The sequence below is a fragment of the Camelus bactrianus genome, chromosome 23, assembly GCF_048773025.1.
Source record: "Camelus bactrianus isolate YW-2024 breed Bactrian camel chromosome 23, ASM4877302v1, whole genome shotgun sequence".
Classification (NCBI taxonomy): Eukaryota; Metazoa; Chordata; class Mammalia; order Artiodactyla; family Camelidae; genus Camelus; species Camelus bactrianus.
Window position 1 is genome coordinate 8,065,081 of NC_133561.1, and position 14,904 is coordinate 8,079,984.

A 14,904-nucleotide genomic window follows, 5' to 3' on the forward strand; every position below is an offset into this window, starting at 1 on the left:
AAAATAACTGCATTTGTGTCAATATTCCTCAATTACACTGACTACTTCATAGACTGAACATGCACATAATAAACACTTTTCAAGTCCTTTTCACTTAATATCTAACATGATTTAGTGAGCAAACTATTTCAGGTTTTGGTAGTTTTTGTTGGAAAATTAAATGTGGATTCTTTTTGTTTTTGTAATATATCCCCTTTATGTACAATAAGGTAATTGTGTTCTTCATGTGCCTCACACTGCACACCCGGAATGTCGACTTGTTTCTTTTCAAATGTTATAAGTAGAAGAAAGACGTATCTATCGATTTTTCTTAAATTATAGTACCAAATGCAGCACAGAGGTGGACAGAATGTTTCAGTCACTGCTGTATAAGAGGTCAGCAGATTTTTCTGCTACACCCTTCAGCCTAATGAACTGCAGATTTGTTGGACTTTTTGGATTGATGTTGTCCACGTGATACTTTTTAGTCTTACTGTCTGTGATTTTGGTGTCATACCCCCGAAACTGCTGGGAGCAATGCAGACCAGGTCCCTTCAGTTCTCACTTACTAGCTCACTTACTAGCTTTGACCTTCTACAAGTTCTAATCATTTAAGCTTTTTACAAATCATGTCCTTAAATATAGATGGCAATAACAAAGGTCCTTACTTCGAGGAGTAGTGAGAATTGTGAGGGTTAAATGAAATAATTCCCATAATGATACTGTGCACTTGATAAAATCTCAGCTCATATGATCTTTAAAATATCACCTACATCTCCTACTGCTTCTCTCACTTTTTTCATCATCTTCCTGCAAACCAAAATTTCCAGTAGATACTTAAATTCAAGTTCATAAATTAAAACGTGCCTCTGTATGTAAGTGTCTGTAGGTTTATAGGTGTGTATCTATACACAATGTTTCTTTGGGAGACTCATAGCCAAGGGACCTTTGACAACGATATTCTTTTTCTCGAGGTGTGATACTATTTCCAAGAGTAAGACTGTCGTGTGTCTGAACTGTCAACGTGAGCCCCAGGTCACACTGCCGAAGCAGAGGTGGACAGAGCCCCAGAGCAGGAAGAGAGCAAGTGACAGACTATTGTTTGGTGTTATCTGTCTGTGACTGAGCTAATAATCAGTTTATGATCGTTTAAATGGCTGTGGGCACTTAATCCCAAATTCTTATTTGGTTTAAAGTATTAGGGTCTGAGAAGAACGGAGCTATGAAGGCTGAATTGAATAATGAATGAAATGAGTAATGTTTAACTTAAAAAATAGATGGAAGTGGTATTGTTTAGATTTTAAAATTCAGATCCACATTGCACAGATTTGGAGAGCAAAAAAAAAAGGAGGTTGAAATAAGGGACCTTTGAAATAAGATGATCGGTGCTCAGAGAAGATTTAACTGTGAGAGGAGGTAATTGTTTTCGTATCAACATATGTTCTTATACCTCAGTGTAAACTGTCCTGCATCAGAATATATGCCCCAAATTTGAAAAATATTGTTTTTTGCAGCTTTTTGAGAGTTTCCAAACTATCACAAAAGCCATACGTATAGGGTTTTTTAAAAAATTATTTGGTGGGTGGGCAATTAGGTTCTTTTTTAAAGGGAGCTTCTGGAGATCGAACTCAGGACCTCGTGCAGGCTAAGCACGCACTCTACCACTGAGCTGTACTCTCCCCCCACTATATGGAGTTTTAGATATAGTCTTGATCATGGTACCGATAACTAAGTCTATTTGATAAAGGTGAAATGCAGAGGTTCATTGTGATATTATGCATCTAATGCATGAATTGTTGAAGATAAAATGACATTTTCCATTTTCTGGAGGTAAAAAAATTTGTAAAAAGACTGCGTGCAATGCTGTTTCTTTAAAAGGTAACAATTCGTCATACCAGTGATAATAAGAATTTACATTTATTTACCATTTATTCTGTGCATGGGCACTGGTTTAAGGTTTTTGGGTTTTTTTTTTTTTCTGCAGTTGTGCCTAAATTCTTACAACCACCTATGTTTTATGCCCATTTTACATATGAGTTAAGGGAAACAAGATTCAAAGTTGATAGTTGAGCTCCCAAAAGGTGATTGAAGCCAGTACAGTGGACTGTCACTCAAGAACCTCAACTTTATATCACAATTAAGAGTTGTTTTGGTTTGATGTGGTCCAGCATGGCAATAAATAGATATTTTTCCTAAAGTCATTTGTTAAGCAATTTTCCTCACTCTACAACACATGTTAAAAAAAAAAAATTAGATTTGCTTCTCTGAGTCTGTCTTCGTTGTCGTATGTAGTAGATATGTAACAAAAAATCATTGCAACTGTGAGTCTCGGTGTTTTTCAAATTTTAAAATGGGATTCAACTTTAAAAATCTACTGTGAAGAATTAAAAATAAAGAGTATGAAGTGGCTGACCCATGATCTGAGAGAAGTCACTGAATAGTTACTACTACTGTGACAGTAGAATTCATTTATTAAGGTTGGCTTTAGTGTTTGGTTTACCCTTCTGTGCATGTGCATGCTGAAATGTTCTATTGTAGGGTTTGCACGTTCAGCCTCCAGGGTGACCACAAGGCCCCAGGTGCATGTTAATTCCAAGTTGTCTGGTCCTGTCCTCTCCCTACAGAAGTGTGAACTTTTCCCTGTCTTCTCTGGACATATTTTTATATGTTGATGGCGAGCTGGTATGTCAAGAGCCCGTAATAGCTGTTTGGGTTGTTAATTTCCATACATAGGAAACTTGCAGCCTCTGTGTACACAACAGTTGTCTGGAACTGCGTGTTTTATATTTGGCACTGAAAAAACATATTAAAAGCACAACAGCTGGACCTGATTTTTGAAATACTGTTGGTATAATACAAAGAGAAAGACAGTTGCTAAATACATACATCGACTTCTGCCTAAATCTCTTTACCATTCTTTACTGCACATAAAATAAATTTAAAAGCTAAACAAGACCCTGCGTGATCTGGCCACTACTTACTGCACCGTCTATTATTACACTGATACTGTCTTCAATCCAGCAGCACTGCCTTTTGTGTATCTCCTTAAAAGAAGACCTTTCCTACCTCAAGTCCTCTGCACATGCAGTCCTTTGACAAGACTGGCTCTTTTTTTTTGTGAGACTGAATATTTTAAAATGAGCTTCCTGGGCGCTGCTCCTCGGGCTTCTTACAGTATGTCTGGGAGGGGACCCAGGAAGCTGTTTCACCAGTGCCACTTAACATCACTCAAGACTACGAGGACAAGACCGTGTCTTAGTGGGTAGTCTTAATAACAGGAACACTGTAGAGATAAGCATTTCATTCATATTGTTTCATTATGAGCAGCTACCATGTTTGAGACCCTGTGATGGTGAGGTTTGTATGTTAACATCATTTCGTCTCAACAACGGATCAGCAAGGTGAACCCTTAAGGTTCACAAAGCGAGGCATATTCCCCAGGGTCACGCAGAATCAAAATCTGAACCAATTTCCTTGATTCCTAAAACTTTCCCTCCAAGTTAAAAGGCTAAGTGACTTACCCCAGGTCACAGGGTAATAAAGCCTGACCCAGAAATCCCATATTCATAGTCCCAGTCTCTTTTGACACATAGTGTGTGTCCTATGGAGAACAGCAGGCTTTAAATACATAGAGAATGCTACGGTTGAACAGAGACAACTGAACTAAATGTACATCTAATCTTCTCAAATTTGTACACCACCTGATTTCTGAACTATAAACATGCTATAGGTTTTTTGGCTAAGGATATTTTTTTCTAAAAGTTTAACTTAACTCCAGAAGGTATTTTCCTTTTTGTAACGCTGTCCCCTAAAAGCTTTTTTTTTAGAAATTGTCTTCAAAATGCAAACTGACTTCCTGATAGGTGGGGGGGTTCCTGAACCCCCTGAGGTGCCCCATATCATTGCCACGACCACGTCAATGGCTTTTTCAGCACTGTCCTCCCTTAATTTCTTTCTTCTGTTCTTCTATTATCCATATAGTTCTTTCACTTTAATTTTTTCTCTCCCTCCCTCCCTCCTTACTCCTTCTCTCCCTCCTTTCTCCCTTCCTTTACTACCTCCTTTGTTTAGTAAATATTTATTGAAGTGCTACTAAGTAGGCGTCAGGAACAAGGCCACCGATTTGATAAAAAGCAACAAAAGGCCTGCCTGCCAGGAGTTCATCTTTCAACATAGCCTCCTCTCTCATAGCCCTGCAGGCCTCAAATAGTTTATGTGAATAGAAGTCATATATGAGAATAAAAAATGTCGCATTATTTTGTTTTAATGTTTGGGTATAAAAGGAAACAGAGTTAAAAAAATACTTGCTACCACCTAATTTTAATATTGAAGACATTTCAAAAATTGTTTTAAAAAATTTTTAGAAGCATTTACATTTTACTTTATCAGGAAAAAAAAAAAACCCTACATGATCTTTGGGGTAAGTGAAAAATCCACAATCCTGAAATTTGTTCCATTTTTCTACTTTTGACTATTGCCTTAGCCAAGGTTTTTCAAGGAGTAAAGAAAAGGCTGATGATTGAATTTTGTTCCTTTAAAAGTCTATTCCCTACTCATGAAATGCAGTAAAATAGTCAAAAGGTAGTAAGAGGGGAGAACAGACAAGAAGCAGCAAGGAGGAGAGTCCACACGCCAACTCTTCCATCCCAGGGACCGGGGGCTTTGACAGTGAGCAGAGTTACCAATATTCATGCATGACAAGCTGAAACCCATGAAGCCAGAACGTGTTCCTTCAGTAATGCATCTGCGGGGACGTGAAAAGGACTGGAAGAGACTGAAAGCTGGAAAAGGCATTGCTTTTCTAAAGTGTCCACATGAGTCTTTCTACAGTGCCCTAGTTTGTGAGCTCTGCCTTTAGCCTTAGGTCTATTTATCTCCCTTTTTGTTTGTCCTTATGATTTAGAAACATGATGAGAGCTTACAGTGAGAGACGAATTGGCTCAGGTAATTTATGCTTTTGTTCCAGGGAAGAAAATATAATCCATATAGGATATATATTTTCTATGCTTTATAATAGATAGATATAAATAGAACTACAGAAATAAAGAGAGAAAGAGGGGAGAAAGGGAGAGAGGCGCATAAGGAAGGAAGGAAGGAAAAGGAAGGGGGAGAGAGAGAAAGAAAGAAGGCATGATGGAGTGAGATTAATTGATGGAGAGAAAACTGATAAAATAAATATATCAGTAACTGCAGATAGCAAATCAATAATAATTTTTATATTCTGAGCCTGAATACAGAAATAATGAATCAAGCTATTTCCTAAACTAGAAAAGGGAGCTTTTTGCACATTTATTCTGTGTCAAGGAAACAAGGAAGCAGAGGAGAGGAGGAGGGCTACCCAGAGAGAGATGTGTGCTTCCCCGAGTGCCAGACCGCCTCACATCATTGCTCCTTCACGACCCTTGGGCCACCTTCTGGGAGAGGTTTTCTGAGAACTTATTTTAAAAGTATCTTGAGAACATTAGAAATGAATTTAATAGGTGTGCTTTCCCAGTCAGTGTTTTTCAGTGTGGGCCATAATTAAGAGGAAAATGTTTCATGTTTCAGGGTTGGGTTGGGTTTTCCTTTCCTTCTGGGTCTAGAGAAAACAGTTACATTTAGGGAATCTGAAAAAGAAAGGTTTTTCTTTTTTTTTAATATACAGATTTATACAGATTTTTATATAGATTTAATTGTGAAAATGTCAAAATGTATGTGGTGTAACTCCACTTCCTGCAGCTCGGGAGCTAGGTCTTCACAACTGTGTTAAACCTGCAGTTTAAGGCTTTAAATTTCACTTCAGGATATGCTTATTGCAAAAATGTTCCTTTAATTCATCTGTGCATTTGATCTAATATTCATTAAATATTAGAGGACTGTAATCTCCTGGAATTCTGCTAGGTGGTGGATACAAAGCAATAAACCAAGCATGAGGATTCTAGAAAGCTGGGTATTATGTTTAACAGGATAGATGGCGTATAGTACACAACATAACACTTTAAGTGGAGAAGGACACTACGACGACAAATAAGTAAATGTTCTAAGAGGGGAAAAAAGGAGTTACTTAATTTATTTGGGATAACAGGGAAGAAGAGCTTACTTTAAAAGTGTTACATTGTAAGGGGAGGATGGACAGGGACCAAAAATGAATATATAATGTATGTAGCTCAAATATTGTTCTGAATGTCTCAATCCATTGCTTTTACTGATTATTTACACAGATTAATACCTGCATTTTACCGGGATTCATCACATACAAATTCTTTAAAATGGCAGCAGTATAGTAAGTCTAAAGGATTGGAGTACAATATATACAATATATACAATTTGCAAAAAATCTGAGGTATACTGAATAATGAACATTGGAAAGGCATCAGAATACCCAGAACAGACACAATTTTTGAGTGTCTGCTCTGACACATGCACTGTACAATAGTCTACACACATCCTACACTGTGAGCCTATTTCTCACAAGAACTCAGTGTGGAAGATGTTACTGTCTTAGGCCACTCAACTTGTCCACTGCCATGCAGCTACTATGAGAAAGCTGCAAGATAAACACAAAGAATTATCTGATCACCCAGTCACACACTTTTCCTTCTTTATTTTACTGAGATTTTAAACACACTAACAGAGTCTGAATAATGTGGGAAAACAAGAAAAGTAAGATCTTAAATTCACATCGTATTAGCCTGATTCCTGGATATAAATAAGAAAAAAATCTTAATGATGCAAATCAAACACATTCAACTAACACACTTAACTCTTATTAAAAGAACTTGCCGTTGGTTTTAATGAGATATTTTCAACAATTTTCTTGAGCAGCCTGTAAAGATAAAAATCAAACATGTTTTAATAATATTTTCCCTCTCAGTGGGTACTTGTGCTTTCAATGTTGATGAAACCCTAGGATATAAATCCATTGACTGACAACTTAGAGTTGCTTCTTTTTCTTTCATTTTTATATTACTTTCTATTTAGGCTTCTTGCAATATCAGTGCTCTAGGAAGCTAAGAGTGAATGAATGAACAATCGTCATTTATACGCTAATTTTGCTCTCGGTATTTGATGATAAATCACTTTTATTTCCTGTTGTTGGCTCTCATTTCCAAACAATAACCAACCCGATTATATTCACAATCAGCTTCCAAGTACACTAGTGAGATGGCACACCATCTCTTCAGAAGGGATTTCCAGTTCAAATCAACTGTATCTATATCTAAACTTGTGCAGTGATGGATGAAAAAAAAATATATAAGTATATATACATAAATATTATAAAGGTACATATTTATGATTTTTCCTTTATTTATTTTTAACTTTTCTTAAACCTTTTTTTTTTTTTTAAATAGAGGTACTGGGGATTGAACCCAGGACTCTGTGCATACTAAGTATAAGCTCTACCATTGAACTACTTCCTTCCCCCTATAATTTTTTTCAGCCATGAACTATATGGATTTTCTGTCTCGAATAGCTGGAAAGGAGCTAAAAAACTCATAGGGAAGCTTCAGACCTAAGATGACTTGCGTGCAGGACACACACACACACATAATGTCTTTGTATTTATAAGGGTTCCTTCTGTTTTGTATTTCTAGAACCTCAACCTACTGGCTCACTCGCATCCAGTCTTTTCTTTACTGCAACGAGAACGGCCTCCTGGGCAGCTTTTCAGAGGAGACGCACTCGTGCACGTGTCCCAACGACCAGGTGGTCTGCACCTCCTTCCTGCCCTGCACGGTGGGCGACGCGGCCGCCTGCCTCAGCTGCGCCCCCGACAACCGCACCCGCTGCGGCGCCTGCAACACGGGCTACATGCTGAGCCAGGGGCTCTGCAAGCCCGAGGTGGCCGAGTCCACGGATCACTACATCGGCTTCGAGACCGACCTGCAGGACCTGGAGATGAAGTACCTGTTGCAGAAGACGGACCGTCGCATAGAGGTCCACGCCATTTTCATCAGCAACGACATGCGCCTCAACAGCTGGTTCGACCCCTCCTGGCGGAAGCGGATGCTGCTGACCTTGAAGAGCAACAAGTACAAGTCCAGCCTGGTCCACATGATCCTGGGGCTCTCCTTGCAGATCTGCTTAACGAAGAACAGCACCTTGGAGCCGGTGTTGGCTGTGTACGTCAATCCCTTTGGAGGCAGCCACTCTGAGAGCTGGTTCATGCCTGTGAGTGAAAACAGCTTTCCCGACTGGGAGCGGACTAAGCTGGACCTCCCCCTGCAGTGTTACAACTGGTCTCTGACTCTGGGGAACAAATGGAAGACGTTTTTTGAGACCGTGCACATCTATCTGAGGAGTCGCATCAAGTCCAGCGGCCCCAATGGCAACGAGAGCATTTACTACGAACCTCTGGAGTTCATTGACCCTTCCCGGAACCTGGGCTACATGAAAATCAACAACATTCAAGTGTTTGGCTACAGCATGCACTTTGATCCGGAGGCAATCCGGGACCTGATCCTGCAGCTGGACTACCCCTACACTCAGGGATCCCAGGACTCAGCACTTTTGCAACTTCTGGAGATAAGAGACCGTGTAAATAAACTCTCCCCACCCGGCCAGCGTCGTCTAGATCTTTTCTCTTGCTTGCTTCGTCACAGACTCAAGCTGTCTACTAGTGAGGTGGTGAGGATCCAGTCCGCTCTGCAGGCGTTTAATGCCAAATTGCCAAACACCGTGGATTATGACACGACCAAATTATGTAGTTAACCATAAATGTCAAGCACAACCCAAAATCTTGAAGGAGTTTTTACAGTGCTTTTGTGGAACAGTTTATGTTTGGAAGAGTAAATTTAAATTGTCTTTTCAATATCTGTCTTATATCAGTCAATAACATTGGATGGCAATTTACACACATGAACTTGCTGACAATGAATATATTATACTGCAGTTTTGGTTTATGAATGAAATAAATACTGACACCCGTCTAGAAGACATTCTACTTTTTACAATAAATTTCATTTGTAATTTTATATGTTCCGTGGCAATGCTTTTGTGCATTACATCCTCTAGAGGGAACATAAAAAGATACCAATAAAATTTTGTAGCTGAACAGTTATTAAAAAGAAGTGCTGTGGGATTCCTTTTTTCCATGAAATGAGCTCCATTTTGATATAGCTTGTTAGAACCTGGGGAGAATTCACCAAGTTGTTTTAATGGAAACATTTGAAGGTCCCTTTCAAGAACCTTTGGGGAAAACCGAACTAGGTAGAAAGTTTAGCCTTCAGTTGTATTTTTATGGTTTACAGTGTACTGGCAGTGCCTTATTGGTTATCTTTACTTATAAACCATTTCTAGAGACACCATCATTATTAAAATAAACACATAAACTTACTTCCCAACTAAATATCAGAACATTTTGTCAAACAAACTGAAAAGTCAGTGTGATTATAAGTGTGTCATAAAGTAAACCCTTCATTTCCTTAGTAAAGTGCTTTGTCATTCTCTTACTACATTCTGATGACCAATGAGCAGCGTACTCTGCGCAGTCATTCTCATTCCAGGTACTCAAAGCCTAGTTATTCCAACACCTTACCAATGTCAATAAGATAACGTTTCAGGAATTCACAAAGTATGTGTTGGCATAAAATAAATGATCAAATAACTAACCAAATGTAAAAAGACATTTATTTACCTCTCAGAGAAACTGCTATTACAAAGATATATTTTGAATAGCAAATACTTTCAATATAAACTAGCTTTAGTTCAAATTTCTGGTTTAAAATCCCCATATTAAAAATAAAATAAAATAAAATAAAATTCCCATATTACCATGGTGTAATATTAGGTATAAAATTAATACTTTTTTTATCTATGAATTTCAATTGCATTCTTATTTAGATGTATGGATGTATCTGTAAAGTGTGGTTATGATATTTATCAGTCAGCTCTTGTCTAAATAGTTCATACACATTTCTTGCAATTTAGACAAATGCATTACTCAGCCCAGCTTCCCTGCTGAGGTCATGAAGTCATTTCCCAGGGCACAGAGAAAGGAACCCATGACATGGATAAAAAAACATGACTGATGACAAAAACATCACACAGACATTCTGGATTCTTGAGCTGCTTGTTTTCAATTCCAAAGCATTTTAAGGACAGATAGTCCAGACAAGTACTCATTTGATCTACCAGAAGTATGGCATAATTTTTCCACCCAGTATCTTAGCTGATTTTCTTTCTTTATTCACCTGATTTTCTTTTTTTTACTTTCACTATTGTAGGTAATTTAATTGAAAATATACACAGTTATTAAACACCATCCTTCTGGTATCATAGCAGATAGTCTATTTATTTAATTCTGAGAACGCTAGGTTATAGATTATTATTCCCATTTTCTTGGTGGGAAAAACAAAAACAAACAGAGGCTCAGAGTGGGTTGTCAAATTCCCCAAGATCAGAGACCAAAAAGTTAAAAGACCAAGATTCCAGCACAAACTTTTCTGGAATGAATCCGTCCTTTTTTCATTGCACTGCTGAGCTTTAAATGAACCGTCATATTTCTGTATTTAATCTCATTACATGCAAAGATTTATGGTGAAACAAGACTCGCTTATGAAATTGAGTTCTAAATCATTATAAAACACATACCTTCACAGTACACCTGAGTAATTAAATAAAACCAGAATATATCATCCAAAATCAATCATCCACAGAATGACCAAGCTTGTCAAACCCAGACAATACATTTCAAGAGACATTTGCTGTAAGTCAGGTTTGCCACTAGATTTTTTTTCAGAATCATATTGGAGGCCCAGCTGTCCAGAGCCACTGAGACCCAGAAAGCACCTGATCAACACACGTGGTCACCAGTGGACCCAGAACAACAATCATTCCTGGAACTTAAGGAAAATGCCAGCAATGCTACTTACTGTATTGCTCAGCTCTGCCCTGTGTGGCTTATGAGAAGCTCCTATAGACGCAGGTAAGGAAGTACATGTTTGGGGATCGCTCCCAAGATTTCTTGTGCCTGGGTGTGTTGGCACAAGAGTCCTATCAGGTAGGATCAAATCATCTTAGTTCTAACTCTCTTGCTAACACTGTCAGTGAGTCCTTTATATATCTGAATCTGCTTTTCCTCTGAAAATGGACAAGTGATACGAATGTCTTTCTCAGAATCTTGTGTCTAAGGTAACATGAATGCAGTATAAATAAACCTACCAGGCAAACCCTAAGCGCTATACAGATTTAGAGGATCAATGATCAACACCTATTTTTATATTTCTATTTCTCACTGATTGCTAGCTATTAAGTCATGTCCACCAAGCAACAGACAATATAATCTAATTTAGGGCAACATGTGTTTGTCAATGTATGAAGAAAGTATGCAGCTCACAAACATTTCATTTTTCCTGAATTTGCCTATATGCAAACACTTGTGCTCATTTTTGCTGTAAGAATTTTAGGGATTCTAATACAAATAACTTCACTGTCAAAATCTTATTTAGAGCAAAAAGTTGAAAAATATGTATGTAAAATCATGTTTTAAAAGATAGGGCATTTGATTTGTTTTTTTGATACTTCTAAAATAGGTCTCTAAACTAGGAGTTAATTTAGCTTAGTCAATTCAATGAAACTTAAAATTCTGAAAATTCAATAATTTATTGAGAATACTGTTTTTTTTCTAGGAGCATCTCTTATTGCTCTTGCTATTTTGATAACTATCATTAGTTTGACTTGCATTCCTATCCCTGGAATCTCAAGCTGATTTTCTATCAAGTCACATCAGCATTCAAATGATCCCTGTCATCTCAAAAAAACAAAACAAAACAAAAAACACTGAAATAGCTGATGGTCTTCTCCAACTGATATAAATAATACAAGAAAATTAATTTCCCTCTCTTTTTTATGATTCTTGTCAATATATGAAGAAATATTTTGGAAGGAACCAGGACCATATACTTCCTTCTAATCATAAATGTCCCTTTTTGTAAATGAGCCCCCTTCTTTTTTTATGAAGGATATTGTAGGTTTCTTCAGTTTAAGCAGACCAAAATTTATCTACTTGAAGAAAATAAATCATTTGAAACAATGTGAAAACAAAATAAAACTATATTTGCTAAAGTAGGGGTTACAGTATCTAGGAATTCAACTGGAAGGAAAGTTGGATGTTTTGGAAACAGTAGAAAATACAACTTTTCAGTAATAAACTTGGCTTAAGATTTTAAGAAACTACACATAGGTCTCCCAAATCAATGTGCCAACTGAACATATTAAATAAATCAACCTTAGAGAAATTCTGATAAAAATCTCATTCTGATTTGGTACTGGGCTCATTTAATTGGAGTCATAATCCTTGAGGAAATAGGCATTTTTCCCTCTGGCCATAGATAAGGTGTTTATAAATTGAAACCACAGAGTCAAAGATGTTAAGCTTGTGGTATTTGGCAATACCAAGTGCAACCATCTGAGGGTTTAAAGCCTGAGAGTTACCCTTTGTCACGCCCAGTCATTGACAGTCCACCTGCCTCTTCTCTGTCTATGTCATCAGTTATATTTCTATCTCCAGGCTTTCCTGGATATAAAAATACAAATTATAATTCAATCACCCATACTGTCCCAATATTTGGTAAATATGTCTTAGCTGAAAATTTTTACAAATATCTTCATTCCTTTTACACGAAGGCAACATTAGCTATTTTAATGCAGATGAATGGCTGATGAATTAGAATACCTGTGTCAAATCATTTGATATTGAGAACATGCAGCCAAGTGCGGTCAGTTAGTGCATATAAGTGAAATTCAATCCAAAGCAAAAATTCCACACTTGAAATGATCTCATGGGCTGGCAATCAGACTAACCATTTAATGACTGAAAGTACTGTTTCATTCTATGATTATACAGTATAACCACCACATAATAGCTACACTACATAATCCTTGATTAAGTAAATATCTACTTAGTACTTACAATGAGTAAAGCCCTGTTCTGGGGGTATAGTGAACACAAAGGTTTCGAGGTAACACAGTGATCTCACCACGGGTGTCTGACTTGTCTCTTCCGCCAATCAACATTATTATGGTCGTAAAGCAGTCCCGAAAGGGTCTTCAAAAGTCCAAGAAAAAATAAATCAGAAAAAAATGAGCCCATAAAATGGATCTGTAGCAAAAATGAAGACTGTAACACTGAAAATGTCTGCAGTAATATATTTTAAAATTAATTGTATACTACAGAAAACTGAAATCAAGTTAATCCTTTTACACAGAAATATTTAAAGAAGTATCTCCTGCCTTGATGATTTGATATTGTTTGTTTCCTTTTGGCAGGATGGTAATTAGGTTTATTTATTTATGTAAAGGAGGTACTGGGGATTGAACCCAGGACCTCATGTATGCTAGGCATATGCTCTACCACTGAGCTATACTCTCCCCCAGCTACATAGATGATTTTGAAATATAATTTGTTTGCTCTTTTATAGTAATTTGGGCAGATTCTTTAAAATATATCCACTCCAAATTATTAAAATGAGAGAAAAATACGTAAAATTTTTCTATAGAGTGATTATACTCTACATATATACACATATGTTATATACCTGGTATTTAAGAGATTCAGGATAATTAACATAAAAACTATTATAAAAATAAGAATAATAAATGTTTAAAATGCTTCTAAATAAATCGTAAGTGGAGATTTTAGTGAGATGTAAAAAGACTCACTTTTTATAGCAAAAATATGCTAGTAAACCCTTATTTCTAATACGGTTGGCTATTTCTCTGACTGGAAGTTGGAAAAGTCTTTAAGACTTTGCCCACACTTCCTCTATCATCCCAAGGTTGATAGCATCCTCTGCTTTTCAGTTTCTGCTTAATTTGGGGGCTCTGGCAATATCTCCTGCTTTTTGACTTGGTAGCTCCGCTTAAAAGGATAGTTGAATAGTTGTTTATTTAATTTGTCAGTTTAAAGTGTTTATTAGAGAGCTTTTTTTCCCCTCCAAATCACTCAATGTGCTATATTGACGGAAGTCCACAATTCACCTTCTTCCATTGTTCCCCTTGATACTTTTTCAATCCATCCTCCACCCAGCCACCAGAGTGAACTCTTAAACAGAGTGTTAGAATATGTATGTTACTAGAAGTTTCATAAGTATGAATCACTTCCAAGTAAAAATCTCAACTCTTAAATAATGTATCCTGCAAAGCACTGTTACAATACTTGTTTATTCCCTCAAATTTATCTTCTTCTTTACCCTAGGCACAAAGCTTTCCAGTTAGATCACATTTCCTTGCCTCTCTCGTAGGTAAGTAAGTATGGTTATGCGTCCAAATTCTCACCAATAAAATGTAAAGGGAGATCGTACTGACAACTCCCTCCCACTTACTTAAATTTAACCTGGGCTTATTCATACATTCCTTCCTGCCTGTGAGTGGCCATGAATGGAGCTACCTGGAAAATCATGTTTCAAGGACGACTGAACCTCCAACTATTCCTGAAATGAATATTCTAAGCAGAGCCTACATACCCGTCCTACACATTACATAAGAGAGAGATGAGTATCTCTTTTTTGAGTCATTCCGTCTTAGATCTTTTAAATTTTTTGTTCAGCTTTCATTCTAATACAGTAACACATCCTATACATTACTTTTTCTCCAATGTATCCTCCAATTGAATATCTAACTACTCGAATGTATTTTTATAGTAATGGGCACAAAATTTATAATTTACCAGAAATAATATGGAAATTCTTCATCTATTCAGTAATTTAGCAGGAACCAGTTTTTTATATGAAAGGTGAACTTTATACCCTTTTATGTCCTTACTATTTTGCTGTAATTCTTTTGATGAAGCTTTTTTACAGGTATACCAAGTAATCAAAATGACCATTAGCTACCTTACACTGTTGTACTAGCATATAAAACATAGTGATTATCTTGGCACATAGGCTCGTTTGGCTTTCTACTGACTCTATATTGCTATAATTTTTGAATTCGTGTCACTTTCAC

The 14,904-nt window shown here is 37.0% G+C and overlaps 1 protein-coding gene across 4 annotated transcripts in view; it reads left to right on the top strand.

The window, feature by feature from the left end:
* The window catches only part of BRINP3 (BMP/retinoic acid inducible neural specific 3), a 338,781-nt gene extending 329,774 nt beyond the window's left edge, over positions 1-9,007 (top strand). For all 4 annotated transcript variants that reach the window (XM_010974025.3, XM_010974027.3, XM_010974026.3 and 1 more), the window contains one exon: positions 7,554-9,007. In XM_010974025.3, the coding sequence (XP_010972327.1) occupies positions 7,554-8,670 (1,117 nt within the window). In that variant the 3' untranslated portion in view covers positions 8,671-9,007. The remainder of the gene's footprint in view (positions 1-7,553) is intronic.
* Positions 9,008-14,904: the final 5,897 nt, after the last annotated feature.